The sequence below is a fragment of the Mobula birostris genome, chromosome 20 (genome assembly GCF_030028105.1).
Source record: "Mobula birostris isolate sMobBir1 chromosome 20, sMobBir1.hap1, whole genome shotgun sequence".
Classification (NCBI taxonomy): domain Eukaryota; kingdom Metazoa; phylum Chordata; class Chondrichthyes; order Myliobatiformes; family Myliobatidae; genus Mobula; species Mobula birostris.
Window position 1 is genome coordinate 27,721,893 of NC_092389.1, and position 26,705 is coordinate 27,748,597.

The window sequence follows — 26,705 nt, forward strand, 5'->3', positions numbered from 1 at the left end:
GCACATCTTTGTGTCATAAGGTGGTGGCTAGGAACAGACCCAAGTGCAAGACACAGACACTGAAGTACTAGGGACAGGACTAGGATACAGGCCGAGGGCGAGGGCAAGGACATGGACATGAAAACCGGGAACCCGGAACAGGACTGGACAAGAGAGCTAGGACCCTGGGCTTGGACTCAGAGACAGAGACTGGACAAGGACCCAGTACCTGGGTCTTGCCTCTGGCTCGGACCCCAGAACTAGGCAAGGACGAGGCTTGGCAGGAGCCTGGGGTCTCCAGGCTTGGGGCTAGGCAGGAGCGTCCTGGGCAGGGCGCGGATCATCACCCGATGGAGGCATGGGACAGGAGGGGACAGAACCAACCGCTGGTAACGGCAAGACGACCTGGCTTAACTGGGCAGAGGCAAGGGACAGGAAGGGAGCTAGGTACAGGGTGGCTCCAGGACAAGACTGCAGGCGAGACGAGGTGAGAGTTACCCGCAAGACAAGGCAAGGCTTCAGGCAATGCAAGGCGAGACGAGACGAGAACTTCAGGTGAGGCGAGAGTTACCGGTAAGACAAGGCAGGGCTTCAGGCGAGGAAACAGAAGGCAGAGGAAGGGATACAAGGAGTAAGGACAAGAACAATCCAGCAGCCATGTCTTGGTCTCTGAAGGTATTTATGCAGCAAGCCCCAACGAGCATCAGCTGACTCAATTACAGCTCAACAAGAACAGAAACAGGGTAGATAGGAAAACCTGGAGGAAGGGTCAATGGACCGGACCATGAACCCGAATACAGACTTCACGGACTGGACCATGACACTTTGGGACTTGGGACAAAACCAGGGCACCCAGAAACGCCTACTGAGTCACAGGAAGAACATGCAAACTCCAGTAGACAGCACCTGAAATACGGATTGAACACAATCTCTGGAACTGTGAGGCAGCTACTCTACTATATTCTATTAAAGGTGAATTGATCCCAGCTCCACTCCCTATTCCTCCCCCAAATGGTAGAATCTGTCTGTTGTCTTACACTTCTCCTTATTCCACTAATTAAATTTCAAAGTTTCAAATTAGATATGCGTCACCTGATGCTGCCCTGAAATTCATTTTCTTATAGGCATTCAGAGTAAAGACAAAGAAACATAATAGAATTAATGAAAACGTGCACAACAAATACGGACAAACAACTAATGTGCAAACGACAACAAACTGTGCAAATAAAGAAAAGAGAAAAAGTAATTATAACAATAAACAAATAAGCAATAAATATTGAGAAAATGAGTTGTGAAGTCCTTAAAAGTGTGTCCATGGGTTGTGGAATCAGTTCAGTGTTGGGGTCAGTGTATTTATTCCCCCTCCCCGCTTCAAGAGCCTGATGATTGAGGGGTAATAACTGTTATGAACCTGGTGGTGTGGATCCTGAGGCTCCTGTGCCTTCTTGCTGATGGTAGCAGTGAGAAGAGAGCATGGCCTGGGTGGTGAGGATTTCTAGTGATGGATGCTGCTTTCCTACGACAGTGCTCTGTATGGATGTGCTCAGTGGTCGGGAGGGCTTTACCCGTGATGGACGGGGCTGCACTCCACTACCTTTTGAAGGCTTTTCTGTTCAAGGGCATTGGTGTTACCCTGCCACCTCGGACTCCTGCCTCACCATTCCTCTCTTCTTTATACTGGCCAACTCAACTCTGCCCTCAGCCCTGGTGCAGGGTTTCTACCCCAATCGTCGACAGCTACTTTTTCCCCACAGATGCTGCTCGACCTGCTGCATTCCTCCAGCAGTTTGTTTATGGCTGAAAGGGGAAATGGATGTTTGTTCACCTACTTTATGTAGTTGGGTCTCAAATTTTGTTTTAATAACACTCTTTAAGTCTTCTGGGATGCTTTAAGAAATTAAAGGCTCTACATAAATGCAACACGCACAAAATATTAGAGGAACTCAGCAAGTCAGGCAGTATCTATAGAGGGAAGTGAAGAGTTTACATTTTGAGCTGAGACCCTTCATCAGGACTGAGTTTCAACCAGAAATGTCAACTGTTCATTTCCCTCTATAGATGCTGCCTGACCCACTGAGTTCCTGCAGTGATTTGTCTGTTGCTCCAGATTTTCAGCATCTACTGTCTTTCTTGGATCTATATGAATGCAAATTGTTTTTCTTTCCTCCAGATTGGAGAAGGAGTAGTTTAGTGTTGCTCCTCTTGTTCATCATGCAGTCGCCTTTATAGGATGTAGAGGGAAAAGATGAATACTGGGAAGGTCACTATGAAAATCCTCCCTCCAACTTGTCAAAATTATTGGCGCAAAGGTGATGAGTTTATCCTGTGCCCCGCAGATTAGGATGAACATGAATGGGTTTATGATGGAGGGAGCGGACAGTGTGCAGTTCCACTGGTTTAACTCTCTCCTGAGGACCAGCACTCTACCAAGGCAAGGAGAGACGAGAGGGGAAAATTATTGAAAAGAGCAACGATTAACCTGCAGGTAGAACTCAGCTGGCCAAGTAGCATTTGTGGGGAAAAAGGAAAGTATAGATGTTACTCGACCCTCTGAGTTCCTCCAGTAGATTATTACTCCAGATTCAACTATCTACCGTCTCTCATATCCCCTAATTATTAAAAACGATGGGGACCAGAGGAATAGATCTAATGGAATTGCTTCCTGTGAGCTGGCATGGACCCGATGGGCCGAAAAATCTCCTTCTGCTCCGTTACCAGGGGATGGCTTATGGGTTTGGGGGAGAGATGTGAACTCCCTGTTCTTTTTCCTGGAGCGGAGATGATCTCACCTTCTCCAATGCGCAGTCTCTCCGCAGTCCTCAGCTCCTGAGCACTCGCCTCTCGCTCTCCGGTTCGATGGCAGCTCCACTCGTCACCCTCGACGAAGAATGGCAGGATTTCTACGAGCTGAAACCCGACAGAGCCGGGGGACGGGGGCAGCTGGAAGAGGAGAACCTGAACGAGTTGGGATCGGTGAGAACGGCGGGAGTCTCCCACCTTGAAGACCTAAGCGAGCTGGATAATTTCACCACGGAAATTATGAGCTTCAAATCCATGGAGGATCTGGTGAACGATTTCGATGAGAAACTCAACGTTTGTTTCCGAAATTACAACGAGAAGACGGAGAATTTGGCCCCGGTAATAAAGCAGATGGCGGAAGAGGAGGAAGAATTAATCAGGGATGATGAGTAAGTGGTTTGTAAAATCTCAAAATTATAATTAACAATGAGCAATTGAGACAAAACATCTGAACATTTCGATTAATTACAAAAGTGAAATGAACGTCGCTGTGGAGGATCTTATTTTTAAATTTCCTACAAAATGATTTTATTGTTGATGCATCCTTGCAGTTGAATTTAATGAAGCGGCGTTTGCTTTATGTAAGAATAAAGCTGCTGCGCGTTGTTCCAGGGATACCTTTTGTTAGACGTTTTCGCAGTGACTCGACACTCAGCCACATCACCTGCAGAACACTGCTGGATTTCCTTTTACTTCTCAAAAGGTTTCACCAAACTCCCCCCCCCCCGCCCCCCCTGACCCTCCACCACCACCACCAGAATGCACAAATTAACATCACAAAATCCTGATCCTGACAATTAATGCAATGGGATTTAAGTGTTTTAGATTAAAATACTGGGCTGTAGATAATTTAAATGTTGTGCAGCTAAGGAAGTCTATTTTCTAAATTAAAACATATTGAGTAGGTCTGGACCAGAAGGTCCAGGGTTGTTGCTGCATTTGAAGGTGCAGTAAAGCACAAAGCTGTTCGAATGGATGTGGATGTGGACTGATTTCAGGGATAATTACTGCACCAGGCAAACCCAGTTTTTCACATAGAACATCATGTAATGGTCAAAGGACGATGCCCTTATTTCCCACTTGGGGCTATTTTGCTACCCTAACGGCGATCACTTCCCATTATTGTTGGTTGCAACTGTGTAATTCTTTCTTCAGCTCTGGCACTTGTCATCAGGACCTGAGGCAGGTTCCACAGATCTGGACTTGGCATTCGCAATGAAGTGCAATGTTGTCACATGCATCTAATCCACAATGGCTAGATGTGCCCACATTCATATTCACTGGAAAATCTGTGCCCTCAGTCTGGGGCATGTTGCAGTCTGCCCGTGGTTATATACATAGTCAGATGTCTCCAATTAGTGGGAAATGATGAGAATTAATGGCTCAGTGAGCAAATATATTACTGAGTACAGTACTGAGCATATTACCCAGAAGACTGCTTGGCTTCATTCCTGTGTGGAATTAGCTGGTTTCACCTGATGCTGGAGTAAAGTTGACATGGTTGTCCCCGATCTTTTTGGATAAAGTGTCATCTCCATCAGAAATGTATCCAAGTGAAAGCCACAATGGAATTTACATCCACCACACTGTCAGTGCACATTAAATATTTGCCATGTTAATCAAACATATTTTTCTCATCTTACTCCTGGTTCTTTTGCCAATGTTTTAAATCTGTGACCTTCCATAAATCCTGCCATAATTTTGTACATCTTTATCAAATCTTTGGAAGCAGGATGTCACCAGAACCTAAAAATTGTTGCTTTGAAGAAAGATAGGAAAAGCTGAGGTTGGGAAAAAAAGCCACTGATAGAAATTTACTTATGGTGAATAAAATTCTGAGGAGATTAAATAGGAAGTAGATATTTCCTTGAGTAAGGAAAGCAGGGAATCCAGGGAAATGTTGATTTAAATTAATTGGCAGATTTAAGGATTAGGAATGAGAGAAGGGAGTGCCTACAGGACTGCGTTGAATTGGTGGACTGGACTGTATTCAGGGATTCATCTTTGAACCTGGATGAGTATGCTGCAGGTTTTACTGACTTCATTAAAACCTGTGTGGATGAGTGTGTGCCCACAAAGACTTACTGTACATTCCCAAACAAAAAGACGTGGATGAACCAGGAGGTATGTTGTCTGCTGAAGGCTAGGTCTGTGGCCTTCAAGTCTGGCAACCCAGGCCTGCACCAGAAAACCAGGTATGATTTGCAGATAGCTATTTCAAGAGTGAAGAGACAAATTTGAACGAGGTTGGATGCGACATCGGATGCACACCAACTCTGGCAGAGTCTGCAAGACATTACTTCCTACAAAGCGAAACTCAATAGCATGAATGGCAGCGATGCTTCACTACCAGATGAACTCAACGCCTTCTATGTCCGCTTTGAAACGGAGTATATAACTACAGCTGTGAAGATCCGTGCTGCACCTGATAATACTGTGATATCCCTCTCCAAGGCTGATCTTAGGCTGTCTTTAAAGAGAGTGAACCCTCGCAAAGCGGAAGGTCCAGATGGAGTACCTGGTAAGGCTCTGAAAACCTGTGCCAACCAACTAGTGGGAGTATTCAAGGACATTTTCAACCTCTCACTGCTAAGGCGGAAACTCCCACTTGTTTCAAAAAGGCAACAATTATACCAGTGCCTAAGAAGAATAACGTGAGCAGCCTTAATGACTATCGCCTGATGACACTCACATCTACATTGATGAAATGCTTTGGAAGTTCGGTCATGACTAGAATGAACTCCTGCCTCAGCAAGGACCTGGACCCATTGCAATTTGCCTATTGCCACAATAGGTCAACAGCAGATGCAATCTGAATGGCTCTCCACGTGGCTTTAGTCCACCTGGACAACACAAACACCTACGTTAGGGTGCTGTTCATCGACTATAGCTCAGCATTTAAAAAAAAATACTTTATTTTCAAAAAAAAACAATGAAATCAACTAAAGCATACCAGCTCAGACATGTATAAAAAAGAAATAAGCAAAAAAAAGACATAACATTAGAGGGATGCCTATTGTACAAAGTGCTCAAAAATACTAAACATTGAATCTCACATGAGGGCCGTGAGAAATCAGCTGAGGGGAAAGTGCTCATCTGCCCCCGGCCTCGTCCAGGTAGGCAAGAGATGGATCCCAGATAGCCGAAAATTTTTTAATTGAATTGGTTCTCAAGAACCTAAGTTTCTCCATCTGTATGACTGAGATCATGTCAGCCATCCATCTCCGAAAGGAAGGGGGAGAAGTTGATTTCCATTCCCTCAAGGTAAGTCTTTTGGCAACAATCATCCCCAGCATCAGAGACTGTTGTATGGCTGCAGGGAAACAAATAGTAGATTGCGAGCAGCCAAATATAGCGAGACCAGCTTCCAAGGGGAAGGATCTTTTGTAGGCCTTTGAGTACCGGTCAAATATTTTGGACCAAAATCCAGTCAGTAATGGGCAAAACCAAACGGTATGCCTGCTTTGAAAGGGAGAATATAACTACAGCTGTGAAGATCCCTGCTACACCTGATGACCCTGTGATCTCTGTCTCAGAGGCCGATGTTAGACTGTCTTTAAAGAGAGTGAACCTTCGCAAGGCAGAAGGTCCCGATGGAGTACCTGGTAAAGCTCTGAAAACCTGTGCCAACCAACTAGTGGGAGTATTCAAGGACATTTTCAACCTCTCACTGCTAAGGTGGAAGTTCCCACTTGCTTCAAAAAGGCAACAATTATACCAGTGCCTAAGAAGAATAATGTTGGCTGCCTTAATGACTATCACCCGGGAGCACTCACATCGACAGTGATGAAATGCTTTGAGAGGTTGGTTGTGACTAGACTGAACTCCTGCCTCAGCAAGGACCTGGACCCATTGCAATTTGCCTATCACCACAATAGATCAAAGGCAGACATAATCTCGACTATGGCTTAGCATTTAATACCATCATTCCCACAATCCTGATTGAGAAGTTGCAGAACCTGGGCCTCTGTACCTCCCTCTGCAATTGGATCCTCGACTTCCTAACTGGAAGACCACAGTCTGTGCGGATTGGTGATAACATCTCCTCCTTGCTGGCAATCAACACTGCCACACCTCAGGGGTGCGTGCTTAGCCCACTGCTCTACTCTCTATATACACATGACTGTGTGGCTAGGCATAGCTCAAATACCATCTATAAATTTGCTGATGATACAACCATTGTTGGTAGAATCTCAGGAGGTGACGAGAGGGCGTACAGGAGTGAGATATGCCAACTAGTGGAGTGGTGCCGCAGCAACAACCTGGCACTCAACGTCAGTAAGACGAAAGAGCTGATTGTGGACTTCAGGAAGGGTAAGATGAAGGAACACGTACCAATCCTCATAGAGGGATCAGAGGTGGAGAGAGTGAGCAGCTTCAAGTTCCTGGGTGTCAAGATCGCTGAGGATCTAACCTGGTCCCAACATATTGATGTTGTTATAAAGAAGGCAAGACAGTGGCTGTACTTCATTAGGAGTTTGAAAAGATTTGGCACGTCAACAAATACACTCAAAAACTTCTATAGATGTACCGTGGAGAGCATTCTGACAGGCTGCATCACTGTCTGGTATGGGGTGGGGGGGGAGGGGGGTGCTACTACACAGGATCGAAAGAAACTGCAGAGGGTTTTAAATCTAGTCAGCTCCATCTTGGGTACCAGCCTTCAAAGTACCCAGGACATCTTCAAGGAACAGTGTCTCATAAAGGTGGCGTCCATTATTAAGGACCTCCAACTCCCAGGGCATGCCCTTTTCTCACTGCTACCATCAGGTAGGAGATACAGAAGCCTGAAGGAGGCACACACTCAGCGATTCAGGAACAGCTTCTTCCCTTCTGCCATCCGATTCCTAAATGGACATTGAACCCATGAACACTACCTCACTTTCTTTAGTGTACAGTATTTCTGTTTTTTGCATGATTTTTAATCTATTCAATATATGTATACTGTAATTGATTTACTTATATATTTATTATGATTATTATTTTTATTTTATTTATTATTTTTTCTCTCTTCTATATTATGTATTGTACTGCATTGAACTGCTGCTGCTAAGTTAGCAAATTTCACGTCACATGTCAGTGATAATAAACCTGATTCCGATTCTGATGCTGAAACCTACTGCCTGAATGCTGGAGGCAGAAACATTATTCACATAGAAAAGCAGTATGGATTTGTTCTTAAAGAGTGCAATTAGACTGTTCAGTGGGTGCAAATGGGCTAAAAGGCCTTCTCCTGTGTCATGACTTTTCTGTGATTCTACAGCATCTGCTCCTCCTCTGTCTTTGTTGTTGAAAACCATCATTTCTTAAACCCTCTTGTAAATCTCTGCACCACCTCCAGTATCTTCACATTCTTCCCAGGAGCCGTGACCACAATTGAACTATGAGCTATAATGAATGTTTTGAAAGATTTAACATATTCTGCTTGCTTTTATGCTCAATGCTTCTTTCATAAAATCCAGATCCAATTTTCCTTATCAAACAGTTTCTCGACTTGAGAAATGTGTTTATTTGGGTCTTCTTCAGTTGCACTAACAGCCACATGGAAAAATAAATAGTTCAAATCCAATTGCACAGTGGAAGTCAGTAATGATGTTTAAAATATTTTGGAAAGTGTTCTGTATATTTATCTCCTGCAATCAAATTCAAAGTGGTCATGTGAAGGTTCCTGGCAGTGCAATAGATGGTTTGAAGCTTCCTGAGTTAATCAAGCATTAACATCACTTCCCAAAAAAAACCTATGCAATTACCTACATACTAGCTAATGTGAACTGGCTTGGTTCAGTCGGTAGCTTTCATTTCCTTAGGTCAGTAGGGTTGGATTCATGTTGATTTTACTATCCAATATGACCAAAAGTTCATTTCCAAAATGAACTTGTGAAGTAAAAATGAGACCTATCAGTGCAAAAAGAATTGTGTTCTTTGTTTGCTAGACCAGGTTTTGGTTTTAGTTTATTATTGTCACATGTGCCAAAATACAGTGAAAAACACTTGTCTTGTGTACTGTTCATACAGATCACATCACTACACAGTGCATTGAGCTAGAACAAGGTGAAACAATAACAATGCAGAATGATGTGTAAAAGCTACCAGAAGAGTGCAGTGCAGGTAAATAATAAGGTGCAAGCTCATGACAAGGTAGATTGTGAGGCCAAGAGTCCATCTTATCGTACAAGAGGTCTGTTCAAGAGTCTTACGACTAGGTTTGAAGCTGTCCTTGAACCCGGTGGTATGTGCTTTCAGACTGCAACTGTTTTCCTGTCTATTTTCTTTAAAGCACATGATAATGGCAGCAGGTGTGCAATAAACTGGGTCACATCCTTCATCATTCAGGTATTCATTGCAGAAATTTTAACTATTTTGACAGGATCACTTTATGGCTAGTTTGGCACCAGATTTATATTCAGCTAAATTTAGCATTGAGTAATATTATGTGGATTTAAAACTGGTGTTCTCTCTGCTCCTGTGGGTTATCTCCATGCCAAGCTCGATTAAGTTTACTCCATCAACCAATTCATTTAATTATCAGAATGATATGGGGCAACACAGGTTAGGAATGCCCTGATTAATAATCTGTGCTGTCAGTTGATCAGTGAGATAAGAGCATTAGAGATCCAGGGCCGGGTGACAAAGTCGTCTGGTTAAACTGAAGAATCAAATGATGCAAAATGTTCCATGAACAAATTTTGAAGAAAAAATTGGGAATTTAGCTTATTCACATTCCACATCAGAAACCAATGATTTGGGCAATGTTACAGTGTCAGTGCTGGTGATATTTCACAGCAAAACTTTCTATTAAATGGTATAAGATGCCTTGAGCTGTGCCTAAGGTCTGGAGACATGCTATATAAATGCAACTGCATTTGTTTCCTACAGAAAGACAAATGGAACTCTCCCTATAAAGCCTGTTGCCCCTTTTTAGAAATAAACAGAACAGAGATATTTCAAGTAATCTATACAGCTTGATATTAATATAATGTTCACTAAACACTTAAGTTTTGTCCCATCATTTATGATGTTATTTCAACTCATTATGCCCACATTCCATTTCATAGAGTCATAGAACATGACAGTACAGAAACAGACCCTTCAATCTATCTAGTCCATGCGAACCATTAATCTGCCTAGTCCCATTGATCTGTACCCAAAACATAGCCCTCTATACCCTTCCCATCCACGTACCTATCCAATTTTCCCTTCAATGTTGAAATCGACCCTGCATCCACCACTTGTGCTGGCAGCTGGGTCCACACTCTCTCCACTCTCTGAAAAAGTTCCCCCTCATGTTCCCCTTAAACATTTCACCTTTCACCCTTAACCCATGACTTCTAGTTCTAGTCTTACCCAACCACAATGGAAAAAGCCTGCTTGAATTTGCCCTGTCTATACCCCTCATAATTTTGTATGACTCTATCAAATCTCCCCTCAGTTCCAAGAAATAATGCCCTAACCTATTTAATCTTCCCTTATAATTCAGGTCCTACAGTCCCGGCAACATCCTTGTAAATTTTCTCTGCACTCTTTCAACCTTATTTCCATCTTTCCTGTAGGTAGGTGAGCAAAACTGGACACAATACTCCAAATTAGGCCTCACCAACATCTTATACAATTTCAACATAGCATCCCAACTGCTGTACTCAATACAGTGATTTATGAAGGCCAATGTGCAAAAAGCTTTCTTTAAAACCCTATTTATCTGTGGTGCCACTTTCAATGAATTATGGACCCGTATTCCCAGATCCCTCTGTTCTACAGCATTCCTCAGTGCCCTACGGCTCACTGTATAAGACCTATCCTGGTTGGTCCTCCCAAAGTGCAACACCTCAAACTTGGCATTAAATTCCAACTGCCATTTTTTAACCCATTTCACCAGCTGGTTCAGATCCCACTGTAAGCTGTGATCGTCTTCTTCGCTGTCCACTACACCCCCAATCTTGGTGTCATCTGCAAATTTGCTGATCCAGTTTATCACACTATCATCCAGATCATTGATATGGATGACAAACAGCAACTGACCCAGCATCAATCCATGCGGCACATCACTAGACACAGGCCTCCAATCAGAGAAGCAACCATCTACTACCACATTGTTTGGCTTCTTCCATGAAGCCAATGTCTAATCTAATTTACTACCTCATCTTGAATTTCGTCAAGCAACTGAACCTTCCTGACCAAACTCCCATGCAGGACCTTGTCAGATGCCTTGCTAAAGCCCATATAGACAACATCCACTGCCTTGTCTTCATCAACTTTTCTAGTAACTTCTTTGAAAGAGCTCTATTAAATTGATTAGATACGACATACCATGCACAAAGCTATGCTGACTATCTCTAATCAGTCCATGTCTATGCAAATGCTAAAGCCCATATAGACAACATTCACTGCCTTGCCTTCATCAACTTTCCTGGTAACTTCCTCGAAAAACTCTAAGATTGGTTAGACATGACTTACCATACACAAAGTTCTGTTGACTATCCCTAATCGGTCTCTGTCTATTCAAATACTTTATATCTGGTCCATCCCAATAACGCTCCCACTTACTGATGTCAGGCACACCAGCCTATAATTTCCCGGTTTACTCTTAGAGATTTTCTTAAACAATTGAAGAACATTAGCAGTCCTCCAGTCATCTGGAACCACACCCATGGCTAAGGATGTTTTAAATATCTCTATTGGGGCCCCTGCAATTTCAGCGCTAGCCTCCCACAAGTTCCAAAAGAACACATTGTCAAGCCCTGGGGATTTATCCACCCTAATTTGCCCCAAGACAGCTAACACCTCCTCCTCTGTAATCGGTATGAGATCTATGACCTTGCTGCTGCATTGCCTCATTTCTATAGACACTGCGTCTGTCTCCCGAGTAAATACAGATGCAAAAAATGTATTTCAGATCTCCTCCATCACTTTTGGCTCCATTATGGATTACCCCTCCGATCTTCCAGAGGACCAATTTTGTACCTTTTTATCCTTTTGCTCTTAATATATCGGTAGAAGCCCTTAGGATTCTCTTTCATCACCTTGTCTTCCAGAGCAACCTCATGTCTTTTAGCACTCTTGATTTCCTTCTTATGCATTCTCTTGCGTTTCTTATGCTCCATAAGTACCACATTTGTTCCTACCTGCTTTTATCTGCTATGCACCTCTTTTTTTCTTAACCAGGGCCTCAATATCTCTCGAAAATTAAGGCTCCCTAAAACTGTTAACTTTACCTTTTATTCTGACGGGTACATGCAAGCTTTGTACTCTTAAAATTTCACTTTTGTAGGCCTCCTACATACCAAGTACACCTTTGCCAGAAAACAGCCTGTCCCAATCCACACTTGCCAGATCCTTTCTGATACCATCAAAATTGGCCTTTTTCCAGTTTGGAATCTCACCCGAGGACGAGACCCTATCCTTTTCCACAGTTACCTTGAGACTAATGGCATAATGATCACTGATGCAAAATGTTCCCCTACACAATTTTCTGTCACCTGCCCTGTCTCATTCCCTGATAGGAGATCTAGTATCATACTCTCCTTGGTTGGGACTTCTATGTACTGATTATCTCCTGAGCACATTTAACAAACATGTTCCCATCCAGCCCTTTTACAGTATGGGAGTCCAAATCAATATGTTCATTCATTTTGTGCAGTATTGAAAAAATCAATATGTGGAAAATTAAAGTCACCTGCTGTCACAATCTTGTTTCTTGCTACATTCTGTGATCTCTCTACAAATTTGCTCCTTTAAATCCAATGGGTTGTCTGTAATCCCATTAACGTGGTCATACCTTCCTTATTCCTGAGTTCTACCCATAAAGCTTCACTGGATGAGCTCTCCAGTTTCTCCTGACAGAGCACTGCCATGACATTTTCCCTGATTAGTAATGGCCCCCTTCCTCCTTGAAACCCTCCCACTCTATCACATTTAAAACAACGGAACCCTGGAATATTGAGCTGCCCATCCTGCCCCTCCTGTGACCAAGTCTCACTCCTGGCTACAATGTCATAATTCCACATGCTGATCCATGTCCTTATCTACCTTTCCTATAATACTCCTTGCATTAAAATATACGCAGCTCAGAATATTAGTCCCACCATGCCCAACCTTTCGATTCCTGACTTTATATGTAGGCTTAACAACATCTTTCTCCAGAGCCACTCCAGTATCTGTTCTCGTGCTCTGGTTCCCATTCTCTTACAACTTTAAGTTAAGCACCACTATTGCAGTACTAGCAAACCTCACCGCAAGGAAAGGTTTATTTTTGTGCCTTTATTTTTGAGTTATATAATGTGGTGTGTCTTCAGTTCTCTGCTGCAGTTATGTAAGAGTTAATTCCATTAGTCCAAACTCTCAGTCGATGTGAATAAAGACAGATAAATGAGTTAGAGGTGGCTTCTTATTTTCTCTGATTTGTCCATTTATTTCTTCGCATGATGACATTGCAGAATTGTTGAATTTCACCATTCACATTGATTAATTCACGTTGATACAATTGTATTTCTATGTTATATTGACTGTCATGTTGTACGTACTATTTATTACAAATTTCTATAAATTGCACATTTAGACAGACGTAACATAAAGAGTTTTACTCCTCATGTATGTGAAGGATGTAAGTAATAAAGTCAATTCAATTCAATTCAACAAAATAATAGCAGGGAGCAGAGATGTTGAAATGTAGCACAGTCAGCCCTGCTTTTGGAACAACGTGAACCAACAAAAGTGTTGCCAAAAGCAAAACAGGCTGTGTTTATTATTCATGAGTGGAATTTTTGATCAATTATTTGCATCTGTACTGGCAGCAAATTATAGGTCTTTCATCTTCACGGCTAACATTTGTATTGTGCCTTTAATATAGTAAAACGCCATCAAATGAAATCTGATATTGGTACATAAGGGAGGAAGAACAAGTGATCAATAGCTCTGACAAGATTGGGAAATAACCTAGAGGGAGAGAGGGAGAAAGGGAGGAAAGGTGTTTTGTTTTACCACAGGCAGCCACGAGTCTTTGGAAATCTTTCTCCCAAAGGGCAGCGGTAGCAGCATTTTTGATATGTTTAAGGCAGAGTTAGAGACTTGATAAAAAAAAAAGGTTAATGTGGGAGGCAGGATTGCAATATTGAGGTTATAATCAGATTAGCCATGATTTTATTGAATGGCGGAGAATGCTTGAGGAGCTAAGGGAACTACTCCTGCACCTAGTCTGTAAATTCATGTGTCATCCACTCCCATTCATAACTGGATGTGGTAGGATTGCAAAGCTTTCATCTGATCAATTGCTGCTGCTCTTGCTATTTAACACACATAGTCCGGTGTTACATAAGAGACTCGGGAGGCAGTTAGTGGAAGGGGGACAGAGTAGGGAGACTGAAGGAGGCAGTGGATCCAAATGCAGGAGGATTTGATAGGAAGCGGTTTGCAGAAAAGGAATGTGAGCAAATCTGTGTGTGCATGTGTGGGTCTGGTCAGTGCTTGCATACATGCACATGCTCATACATGTGTCTGAGAAGTAGAGCCTCTTTCCTCTCTTTGCCATTGGATCAAGACCTTCCTCTGGCAAGCCTATGTGGAACCTGGTGTTCAATAGCCACCAAACATTAAAATAACTCACATATGGGCATCTTCCACTCTTCACAGCTTGTATGGATGCAACTCACCTCTGAGCCAAAGACACTGGTTAGAAGGTGGTGGTCAGGTATTACTAGAAAGTTTTGAACGTGCTCCATTAGCAACAACATCTCCTCCACCATCACCAACAGCACATGAAGAAAGCACGACAGTGCCTCTACTTCCTTAGAAGTTTGCGAAAATTCAGCATGACATCTAAAACTTTGACAAGCTTTTATAGATGTATGGTGGAGAGTATATAGACTGGTTGCATCATGGGCTGATATGGAAATACCAATGTCCTTCAAAGGAAAATCTTACAAAGTGTAGTGAATACAGCCCAGTCCATCATGGGTAAAGCCCTCCCCACCAGTGAGCAAATCTACACAGAGTGATGGTGCAGGAAAGCAGAATCCATCATCAGGGACCCCCACCACTCAGGTCATGCTCTCTTTTCTCTGCTGCCATCAGGAAGAAGGTACAGGAGCCTCAGGACTCACAACACCAGGTTCAGAAACAGTTATTACCCCTCAACCTTTAGACTCTTGAACCAGAGGGGATAACGTCACTCAACCTCACTTGCCTTGCCCATCGTTGAAGTGTTCCAACAACCTATGGACTCATTCTCAAGAACCCTTCATCTCATGTTCTTGATATTTATTGCTTGCTTGCTTATTTATTTATTTATTTATTTATTTATTTATTTTCTTTTGTATTTGCACAGTTTGTTGTCTTTTGCACACAGGTCATTTGTCCACCCTGTTGGATGCGGGCTTTCATTGATTTTCTTACGGTTCTTGGATTTGTTGAGTATGCCCCGCAAAAAGATGAATTTCAGGATGGTATGTGGTGACATATATATACTTTGATAATAAATTTACTTTGAATTCTTCCTTCTCAGGCATTTTGATATGAGCCTAAAGCTGTTAAAATTCGAGCCTCCACATTAAAAATCCAGCAAGAATAACAATAAACATTTGCCCCCTAGTATCTCCAACATCAAGGCTGGACATGTGATGATCTAGGATATTAGCAAAGCCAGCAAAGCATATTGGGGCATATAATCCTGTTATCATGCATGGATGGGAGTATTGCCCAATATAAAATCTGGCTGTTGGATCACCAATCTGTAGTTTATATGTCCCAGCAATTCAGGGAAAAGGAAATTTCATCTAACCTTTATCTTACTTCTGTGTTTATACTTCTCCCATTGATGTAATAATCCCAGTTGATAAAGGTAGGTTGTCATGACCAGGAGTATATAGTGCTTTAATTGGTCTAATGGATGTCAAACCTTGAGACTCCACTGTGCAAAGTTTAGCAAAAAACACTTAATGCATGAAGATCCGTTGGCCATTATTTTAATGGATAGGATAAAGGACTCAGCATCTCCATTAGATTTTGAGGACAGAGGGACAACAAATAAATGCAATAGCTTCTAAAGCATTATTTTAAATAATCCAGCTCCTGCTGACTCACTGTTTCTATGGCCTCCAGATAATGTTTCCAAATTATAACCATTCCTAAGTAAATCTGATCAAGTGTTTGCTATTCCTTGGTGCACAGAGAATGGTGGGTGAACCAATTAAAAGGATTTGATAAGGAAAAATGCAGACAATTCTCTGATAGTAATTTACAACTAAATAAATGCACTTTTAAAATTAGAGCCAGGTCATTTAGGAAGACTGTATTAGTAGACCATAACGTATAGTAGAAGAATTAGGCCATTCAACCCATTGAGTCTGCTCCACCATTCAACCATGGCTGAATTTTGTCAACCCCATTTTTCGGATTTCTCCCCATAAATCCCAAGTCCTGTACCAATCAAGAACCTAGCAGTCGCTGCCTTAATACATCCAATGACCTGGCCTATACAGCCCTCTGAGGCGATGAATTCCATAGATTAACCACTCCCAGCTGAAGAAATTTCTCCTCATCTCATTTCTAAAGAGATGTCCCTTCATTCTCAGGCTGTCCAGTCGGGTCCTAGAGTTTCCTACTAACAGAAATATCCTCTCCATATCCACTCTATCCAGGTCTGTAGTATCCGGTGAGTTGTAATAAGGTCCCTGCTCATTCTTCTGAAGTCCATTGAGGATAGGCCCAGAGACATCAAATGTTAAACCTTTAATTCCTGTGATAATTCTTGTGAACCTTCTCTGGATCCTCTCCAGGGCCAGCACATCCCTCTTTAGGATATGGAGCCCAAAATTACTCAAGATATTCCAAATATGGTCTGACCAACGCCTTCTAAAACTTTATAAAGAGTCAAAGAGAGAAGATTGTCTGTTGTATCCAATGATAACTGTTAGATCTGTGCATTTCTTCTGTTGTGCGTTCGAAGGTAGCTGCTGAATCCAAGCTGTGAGCAATATGTACGTTCACAATAAGGTCATGGAAACTTTTAAAATCAAAATAAGCTTTATTCATAATAAAAAATTATTTACAAGACAGTACAATGCCTTTTCATCCTTATATTCATAGTCAATGCTTTAAGCAGAGTTTTATTACATTCCTTGAAACCAATAGGACTGTTGCCATACATGTGGCCCCCTGGGGGTGATATACTACTAGAATAATTGAGGGGCTTCCTCACCCAACCTGACCCCTGACCCTGCAATAGTGGATGAGCCCCGTACTGTGGTGGCTGCACCGAGCTTCAGTGCGTCCCTCAGCACGAACTTCTGCAGCCTGCAATGTGTCAGTCGGCAGTATTCCTCCACAAAAATATTGATGTTCTGACAGACCACCAAGTTTCAAGCTGACCAAAGGGTGTCTTTCACTGAATTAATGATCTGCTAGCAGCTCGCCAGCCACTCCAGCCATTTGGGAACAAGTTCATGTGTGCAATATTAGCTTTCATGCAGTGAACTGCATGAAGGAACCTGCGTGGGAGAATTTTTAAACTGAAAAAGCCACTCGCACTAGGGCAGTTCCATTCTCTTGTCCACAGAAGTCTGGGTCCAGTGGTTTCAAATTATCGTCACAACTGGGGCCCTCCTTGGGTGCAGTGGATGACCATCACTTCACTGTGCCTTGTCGTGCCTTTCGCTCTCCACGGGTGCTGTAGAGCTGCCTTCCTGGCTGTTGGATCATCTGTTGATTGCGTCCTCCCAGTTTGCTGGAACTGATTTCGCTTGCTATGACAGGCATGTCCCTATCTCACTGGGGTGTGAGGCCTGCTGGTGACCCTTACCTGGTTTAGCCCACCTGTCACAGTGATGTACCGGGGTGTGGCTGCTGTTGCACACAAGCAGCTACTTGGAGCCACGAGTAGAAAGATACAGCGCAGAAACAGGCTCTTCAGCCCACTGAGTCCGTACAGACCATCAACCACATATTACACTAATTCTAACTATTCTCATTTTTAATTCTCTCACATTCCCATCAGATCCTCCATGATTCTACTACTGATCTACACGTTAGGGGCAATTTATGACGGCCATTTAACCTGCTGACTACCATGTCACTTGAATGATCGGCGGGAATTGAACACCGATCTTATAGCTGTTGTTGTAAAGTGATTGTGCTAATCACCATGCTACCATGCCACCCCTTTATTGTCTGCTTCTTACACATACCCTGACCATTCTCGTGATTTCTTTGCCCTCCACTGCTTACCAACTGCCCGTTACACCGCTGGCATATAGGGCAGCAATGAAGGTCCTCCATCTTTGTCTGCCCTTGTTTATTTTCTCTAAAGTACCCCAGGTGTGGTTCAGGGTCCTCATTTCTCCCTCTATGATATTGCACCAATTTGTCATTGGTCTCTTGTGTTTCCTCCACCCTTCAGAGGTTCAATGAAGTGCTGTCTTGATCAGGGGTCCCCAACCTTTTTTGCACCGTGGACCGGTTTAATATTGATGATATTCTTGTGGACCGGCTGACCGGTGGTGGGGGGGGGGTGTTAATCACGACCGGAATATAGGTGCTTTTAAGTGGCTAATAAACTCAATTTCGTTTCTAAAAGGGTTTATCTAACGAATTTAATATTAAACACACAGCGCATATTTTCCTCATATGAACCTATAAAATCATTGCAACACACCAATATAGCTGAATCAGTGGGAGTCCTAGGCTTGTTTCCCGCAACAAGACGGTCCCATTCAGGGGTGATGGGAGACAGCGATACTCGAAGGGGGTTCCTTATGTCCAGTCTATTCCGCTTGGCAGAGATATGATTTGGAAATGGAAGCCACGTTTTCAGAATGCCGGCAGAGATGTTATGTCAAACATACCTTTCAGCCCGCCGACATTTGCAAGCTCGAAGAGTTGATCTTCTTCCTGCGCTGACATGGATGACGCGTGGGTAATGACCTCATGTGCGTTCAAGTTTAACAGTGGGCATGACAGGGAATGACGAAAGGTGCAGCTGACTCATTACAGGGTTACCAGATTGGCTTTTCCGGCACCAAATTCCAGAAATCTGGCTTTTTCCCATTGTGGTTGGCGTCAGAAAATTGATTTGGCTTTTTGGCTTCTTCATGGCTTCCTCACATGCTAAAATTATCTGCACGAAAATTATATACCATCCTTTTTCTAAATCATTTTCCTTTCAGAAAAATGTTTTTTGGTCAGTTACATTTGGCAATATTTCTGCCACCAAGAGTCTGGGCAAGAAGGCGACACAGTCATGTCACCAAATCATATCGGTTCCTCGCACATGCTTTGCGGCCCGGTACTTGGGGACCACTGGTCTTGATGACTGAGTTGGCCTCTCTTGCCGCACACAGATATAGAACGATTCTTAATTGTTGTTTCCGTAACAATTTTTTTTGGGACCAGTCAGGGTTGTTAGCCCTGAGATGAACTCTCGAACCTGAAGGACCGGTGAAGCACTCTTAGTTTGGCTTCTACCCTTTGACCTGTTTGGCATGGGTGACCCTACCAAGAGCCAAAGCACAAGGTCCTGACTCCAGCCAACATAGCTGTCTGGGTCATTGAGGCAATTTTACTCAAGTTTCTGCATTTTCAATCCCTGACAGGAGAAAAGGTACATATTGTGGTGTTTTGGGCTTTTCCATTAGGCCGTGTACTTCCAGTCCAAGGAAGAAGGATGGGTGGAGAAGTGACTCCATCCCTCCTCTCCCAGAAACATTGAGATTTATGCTGTGTAAAATTTTAAGTCCATTTGAGGTGAATCCTCTTCCTGGCTTTGAGATCAGACCTGACTATGTATATGTCAACACATAAAATTTTGGAAGAGTTCGGCAGGTTGGGCAGCATCTATGGGAAGAAATGCCATTTTGAGTCAAAACTCCTTTGTCAGGAATGTTGAAAAACCTCAGTGTGAAACATTGACTGTCCATTTCCCTCCATAGATGCTGCCTGACCTGGTAAGTTCTTCCAGAATTCTGTGTTTTTCTTGTGTCTTTCTATATGTGTCAAGTTTGGTTTGGCTCAGGTATTTATTCGTACTTGAATTAGGTTGGGGCATCCTGTGCTGGTCTGTCTCAGTACTTTATCCAGGACAGGATGTTGGGCTTAATAATATTGGTATATTAATAGTATGCTTAAGTTGTTACATTTATGTTGATGGTTTCGTTGGATTAGATCGGGGAAGGATTCACACAGCATTTGGCTTGGATTGAGTTGTTTTGGCTCTAGTTTGGTTTGGGGAGTTTTTTCTAGCCAAGCAGGTTTCTATCTTTTATACTGAGCACTTACTTAAAACTTCTCCATTCCTATTATTTTACCTGTTCTGACATGATCATTAACCTGAAATATTGGATCAGTTTTGACCTCCAAAATATGTGAGTTTCAAGAGGTGACTAAAATGTTAAAAGTAGGAAACAGGTGTCCCCATTGTAACAGAAAATGGATGGGGGTTGATTCATTCTCTGCAGGCTGTGTTTTCTGAGTTCTCGACATTCAGCAACTGAGGAGGTACAAAGGAATAGGAAGGGCCAGTCTATTACTTCTGCTTGTAGGTCAGTATTCCACAGCCCATAATTCTTCCCTTATCTTCACTATCTCTCTCCCACTATATCCCAAATCACAGACCTAAGCACATCCTGTGATGAGTCCATTTTGAGTTGTCTAAAGGCATTTCTCTACCAGTGTCTTTAAGGTAGTCTTTTGTTGGCCTTTGCTGGCAATCTGTTTTAAACACAGCCACACCCATGATATCATTTTCAGAATAACAAATTTAGCAAACCACAGAAAAATAACAAATTAAAACTGGTCATGTGATCAATGTAATCATCTGCCTCAGGGCAGCATTAGGAGCTTCAGAAAATATCCTTTGTTAGTACTTTTTAACAAGTTCTCACACCAATCTGCTGCCTATCATCTTCTCTTTTCTAATGTCTGGCATATTCCCCAAACCTTGATCTCTCCCACCAATCTTCACAATCCTATTTTCTCTTCCTAATCACCCGTAATCTTTAACCAAGGGAGCTCCACATCAATCAGCCTTGTGTTTCCTCCAAATTTCCCTCAATATCTCCCCACCCAATCCTTGCCCTGACTTTCCTACCCTCTCCCAGGTTCCTGCCTTGTACCACAGGAGCTCCAGGACCAGCATGTAGCAAAACCTCTTAAGCAGGTCAAAACTGGTCAAAGCTGTCCATGTGTTTCAAGTCCTAGTAGTAAATTATTTTCAAAAAAGCTCCTCACTGGGAGGTTTACACCCTGTGGTGTAAGTCTTTCAACCTACCCTGGAATCTTGCTCTGATAAATTATCAAGGTAAATTCTCTATAGATGTAGGACCCTGTAGTGCATTTGCAGCCTTTAAGGCAGACATTGGCAATTGCCTTGGATTTGATAACTGAGGATTTACCTTGAAAAGAATCACTGCAATGCCACTGGGAAACTATGTTCAAGTGCACATGCGACTGAACCACACTGACAAAGCCAGGTAAAGGATGACAGCTACTGGTGGGATTCAGAAATCTTATACTAGACACCCAGGGGGCGGAATCAGCATACTTATGAGATGAAATTCTAATCAGCTCTTAGGGACCTATTACAGTGGTCTTGAAAAGATAATTAATGTAGAAACCAGGTCAGTGTATTGAAATCTGTCCCACTCCATGATTTAGTTCATCATCTATACTTAAAAGAACATAGTAGAGCAAAATTTGAGACCAGTGTTAATAATACTGAAATTTCTGACAGTGGATTCTTCAGGAGTTCCCCTAACTGGATCAAAGTGAAAGAATCATTGTGTCTCACCTCACAAATTAGCAATTTGTTTTCGAAGGGACAGACTTGTGATCTCATCTCCTGACTCATCTTGATGAGGGAAACGTGCAGAGAAGCAGAAATATTTTTTTTATTGCAGAGTTGAACATGTCCAAGGACTTGTTTGAGAGGAATTACAACAGGTACTGGAGTTGCATGAAGGACGTTTTGTCAACACCTTAGATAGAATAAATAAACACTGTCAGGAACTTGTTAAAAAGGTACTCACAAGGGATTTTTTCTGAAGTTCCTAATGCTGCTCTGAGGCAGATGATTACATTGATCAAATGATGAGTTTTAATTTGTTATTTTTCTGTGGTTTTGCTGTTATTCTGAAAATAAAGATATCATGGGTGTGGTTGTGCTTAAAAGAGATTGCCAGCAAAGGCCAACAAAAGACTACCTTAAAGACACTAGGTAGAGAAGTGCCTTTAGTCAACTCAGAATGGACTATGTGGGAATGAGTGGTGATGGCAGAAGGGAAGCAGGTATCTTATGCCTGGAAGAAGAGGCTAATCCTTCCCATCCTCAAGCTGCCTGTCAGCTTGAAGCTCATAGGCTATGAACAAAGATAGATCTCTGCCTCAGCACGACTGACTACAGGATTTAGTAAGGCTGTAAGGAAAATCTGCAACAATGGTGAGTGCATAGGGAAAGTCAGGGGAGTTAAAGAGGTTTTGGGCAGAGTTGGGAGAAAGGGACTACTACAGAGAGAAGGGGTCTACTACAGAGAGAGAGAGAGATGGACTGCTGCAGAGATGAGCCAGGGAAGTTACAGAATATCGGAGAGGAGCTGAGAGAGACAGAGGATGAAAAGGGTGATTGGGAGGGGTGGAACAGAAAGTTGGCTTTTGTTATTTACGAGCTGTTAGACACCTGATAGAAGTTTATAAAACCACGAGAAGCATTGATTGAGTAAACAGTAAGAATGTTGCCCTTGATGCAAATGTCAAGAGCCAATATACATGTATTTAAAGTAGTGGGAAGGGGGAATGTGCAGAACAGATTTTTTTACACAGGGTCCTGCCAGGCTGGTGGTGAAAGTAGATACAACAGTGGCATTAAAGAGGCTTTGAGATAGAAACGTGAAATGCAAGGAATGGAGGGAGATGGATCATGTGCAGGTGGAAGAGATTTAATTTGGCATTATGTTCAGCATAGACATCATGGGCTGAAGGGCCTATTCCTGTCCTATGATTGTACCTGAGATTTGGGTGCACCTACACACTTTGAATCAGGCAGACAAATGTCCCTGACAGTCAGTTGATTCATCAGATTAAACATGCTGATTGTTAGCCTGTGGGCCAGATGCAGCTCTTCTGCGGAGTGACAAAGGACATTTGTACTCCCGGCTGGAGGCCGGGCATCAGATAGGCTGTGTGCAGCAGACTACTAACAATGACCTTTCTCATTCCAGGATCTGGGATGCCCTAACTGACAACTACATAACAAGCACAGCTGAGGACTGGAGGACAGCACGTCTTCAGGAACTCAATATGAACCTCTCCAACATGGAGGTAATGTTGAAAACTCAGGCAAGACAGCATTTTATGCTTCCAACTGTGTTGCACTGCAAAATATTATTCTGAAAAAATGGAGTTAATCTTATGTTAAAGCTTACCTCTGGCTTCATTTTGTGTGTCATATCCCTCCTGGATGCTAAGAATCAACAAGCTCCTTTGTGCAAAAGATATGGGCAGTGAAAACTCCTGAACTAGCTTATTAATTGAGTGATCAGATCTATAACTAAAAATAGTTTTTCCTCAGTAATGGAACCTTGCTTCTGAGTCAGAAGGCCATTGGTTCAAGCATTACCTCAGAATTGAGTTGTGCATTAGCAAAGAGGTGCCACACACACTGAAATGCCTGAAAAACTGAGGCCTTATAGCCATCCTCCCAGTTGCCCAGTGTCCAGCATTGAGCTTGTTGTCATAGAAAAATCTCCAAGATGAGGAAAGACAACAGATCTCACCACCTCCAACAGGTGGTGATGAGAGAAACTGTAAGATCCGGGTGGTCTGTCAACATTTGGAGCAGGTTCTGCCAGGGTCCAGCAATGCCTGCATTCACTATGCCAGCCAAGTTGAAGCCCTGAGCCCCTCATCTCTGCTCTAACCATCACATCAGCCCATCCAACACCAGTCCTCAGATGTGGCCTCTGCATATTACTACAGTGATAAACTGTGCAACAGGCTGAGCAGTGACGGGATCACCACATCCCTGCTTCAGGAGCGCCTGCAGAGTGCCAGGCTCATGGCATAACAGTTCGCAAATTGGGAAAATGTCTCTTTGAGGTGTAGTGGGGTGTATACCTGTGAGTGTTCAGACTCCTCTCCAGCAAATAGACAGCCTATGGGGTAGGACAACAGCATAGAGAGCATAGAACAGTACTGCACAAGAACAGGCCCTTTGGCCCATGTTGTCTCTGCCAATTCACCTACCTGCACCTGATCTGTATCCTTCCATTCCATGCTTGTTTATGTGATACTTGTCCGAAAAGAGATTTGTGGTATCATTGTTGTAAAATTAAACTGTCAGTGTAACATCTTTCTTGATGTATTTAATGCACATTAATATCTACGAAGGTTTTTGAAAGCTATAATTGGGAATATGCCAATGTACACTGATGGTTCTCAGCCTTCTATTTCATTCTCTTGCCTGTTCCTGGTAGCGATGACAGTGTAACACTAACCTGTACGGGCCAGAAGCAGCTACTGTCCCATCAGAGGAGTTTGGATGAGTGTTAACTCCTACAACAATTTTACTATTGAAAAGCTCAGACTAAAGCAAGGCCTTCAACAGGTGCAGTACTGGGGCTATCACGTTGGGAGGGGAAGTCATTGCAATGCCATCTGCATCCATCCAGGTACTTGAAGGGATTGCTTCCTCTGACACCCAAGGGAGCAGTCTTCGAAGGTCACTGGGTGCAGTAACGTGAATGAAGGACTATGGGAAGAAATATGGCCACCATCTCCTGCTGGTTTCTACATGGGATAGGGAAGAGGGGCCTTCTGCCAGTTACTTGGGAAGCAAGTGGTAATGAAGGTGAAAAACTGCTCTTCATTATGTTGGCTAATGTGTGAGGCATTGCAGAATATTGTAAGTATTTACCCTATAGTCATTGTCTGACAATGACAGGAAACCTGCATGGGAGAGTTTCTAAAGTAATAAAGCTGTTGTACTAGGGCAGTTTCACTCTCTCGACCTTAGGCGTCTGGGTCCAGTGGTATGAACAAGCATCACCAACTGGGGTCTTCCTTGGTTGCAATGGATGACCATGATGTCTTCTGTGCCTTGTCATGCTTTTCGATCTCCATGAAGTGTTGCAGTACCACCTTCCTGGCCGTTGGATCTCATCCACCCAGTTTGCCAGAGCTGACAGGCATATCCCTATTTCACTGGCTGCTGGCTACCCTCACCTGGTTTAGCCCTCCTATTGAGGCAGTGTACAGGGTGTGACTGCTGTCACATGCAAACAGCTACCTGGAGCCACAGGTGAGAACTGTGTGTCCAGTGGAGACCAAAGGTGAGTGAGCTGCCCTGGAATGGACACTAGCCCCTTTACCAAAGGTGCTGCCCCTCCCTGGACACTCCATACACCCCATTTACCCTGAATCTATAGGCTATAGTGTTAATGTTTTTAAGAAAAAAAGAACTTTTACAAATGAGACCCTCTGTTGGTTGGGTCAGCCATGGATGTTGCATTCCAGCTGTCCAAATGATACACAAGCCAGGGCAGTACAATATGGAGAGCGAGCTGTTGCCCATGCAGAAGGCCCCCCCTTTCCATGCAACTGATGAGCCCAAAGGAATGGCAGAGAATGATATAATTTGCTACCAGTGACATCGCAGGAGCTGCCAGTCAGCATTGAACTCAACGTAGGACTGCTTTAAGGATTCCAGCTCTGGGTTTTTCCCTCGGAGTTTACTCCCAAAGCCTTCCCCACGAATGAGTGCAGCCACAAGGCAGTGGAAGTGTGAGATCAGACCTTTCTTTCTCTTAGATGAGCTGCCAACCATGGCTGACAAGCCCTATTTGCCCGAAGTGACTAGTTTTAAGGCATCAATAACTTGCCTTTGCTCCTTCTCTCGTCAGTAGGAACAGTTCTGCCAGGCTCAGCATCTAAGCCACACATGAAGACCAGGAGCTGGACTTGTTTGTCAGAGGCCCTTAATAGATAGTAGGAGCTTATCCCTATTACTACCACCAGCTATAATAACCTCAAGGAACCATTTTCACAAATAGAAATGAGAATATAACAGCTCCCATTTATTGACTTGCCTGTTGATATTTCATCCTGGCGTTGATAGAAGCAGATTAAGTTCTGAGCTGGAGCTGGTTACCCATTTTCTCCTGTATTGGAGTATGGTTATGGGTATCTTTGGTGTGTCAAAGGTCTGGGTAGTTAATCGAGGTTCAGGGACATACAAACTCCTTCCCTTATTCCGTGTATCCGAGGAGCAGCAAAGAAGTCTACCCAATTTCATCCTGTGTCAGCGGAGGGGTGGCAAGGGCACTTGTAGAGAGTAAATGTTTCTGAGGCAAGCTGCATGATTTCAGCATGCCCCTGAAACCTTTAATGAAATAAAACACATCTGAAGTATAGTCTATACAGCAGTCCATTTACATCTAGGGGAATTCCATCAATGGTAATGGCTTCAAAGTTTCAAAGTCCATTTATTATCAAAGTATTTATATAGTATATAACCCTGAGATTCATCTTCCCACAGACAGCCACAAGAAACACAATAGCACCCATTTAAAGAAAAACCTCACAGAACAAGACCATCAAACCCCCAACGTGCAAAAAAAGAACAAATTGTGCAAATAACAAAAAGCGAGCAGATAACACGCAGAACATTAAACATCAAGCTCCAGAGACCCTGAAAGAGAGTCCACATCCACGAGCCACCGAAGCAGGTGAAGCCAGTCCAGAAGCTGATGGCCACAGGCCACAGCTACCGAATCAGTCAGTTCAGCTCTGTGGACCCAAGGCTCCTGTATCTTCTGCCAGAAACAGCGAGAGGGAGACCAGTTAAATGCGGGCAGATGGCGCTGTACACCTGTTCTCATCCTCATCAATTTTAATCTTGCTCAATGTTTTAATCGGCATGGAGTAATAGAGATAACAATGGGTTCGCGTTCTGC

General features: G+C 43.1%; 1 protein-coding gene across 1 annotated transcript in view; it reads left to right on the plus strand.

The window, feature by feature from the left end:
- Positions 1 to 2,803: 2,803 nt before the first annotated feature.
- The window catches only part of fez1 (fasciculation and elongation protein zeta 1 (zygin I)), a 92,881-nt gene continuing 68,979 nt past the window's right edge, over positions 2,804 to 26,705 (plus strand). The window contains exons 1-2 of the mRNA XM_072238390.1: positions 2,804 to 3,167; positions 22,974 to 23,073. Coding sequence (XP_072094491.1) covers positions 2,836 to 3,167; positions 22,974 to 23,073 — 432 coding nt within the window. The 5' untranslated portion in view covers positions 2,804 to 2,835. The remainder of the gene's footprint in view (positions 3,168 to 22,973; positions 23,074 to 26,705) is intronic.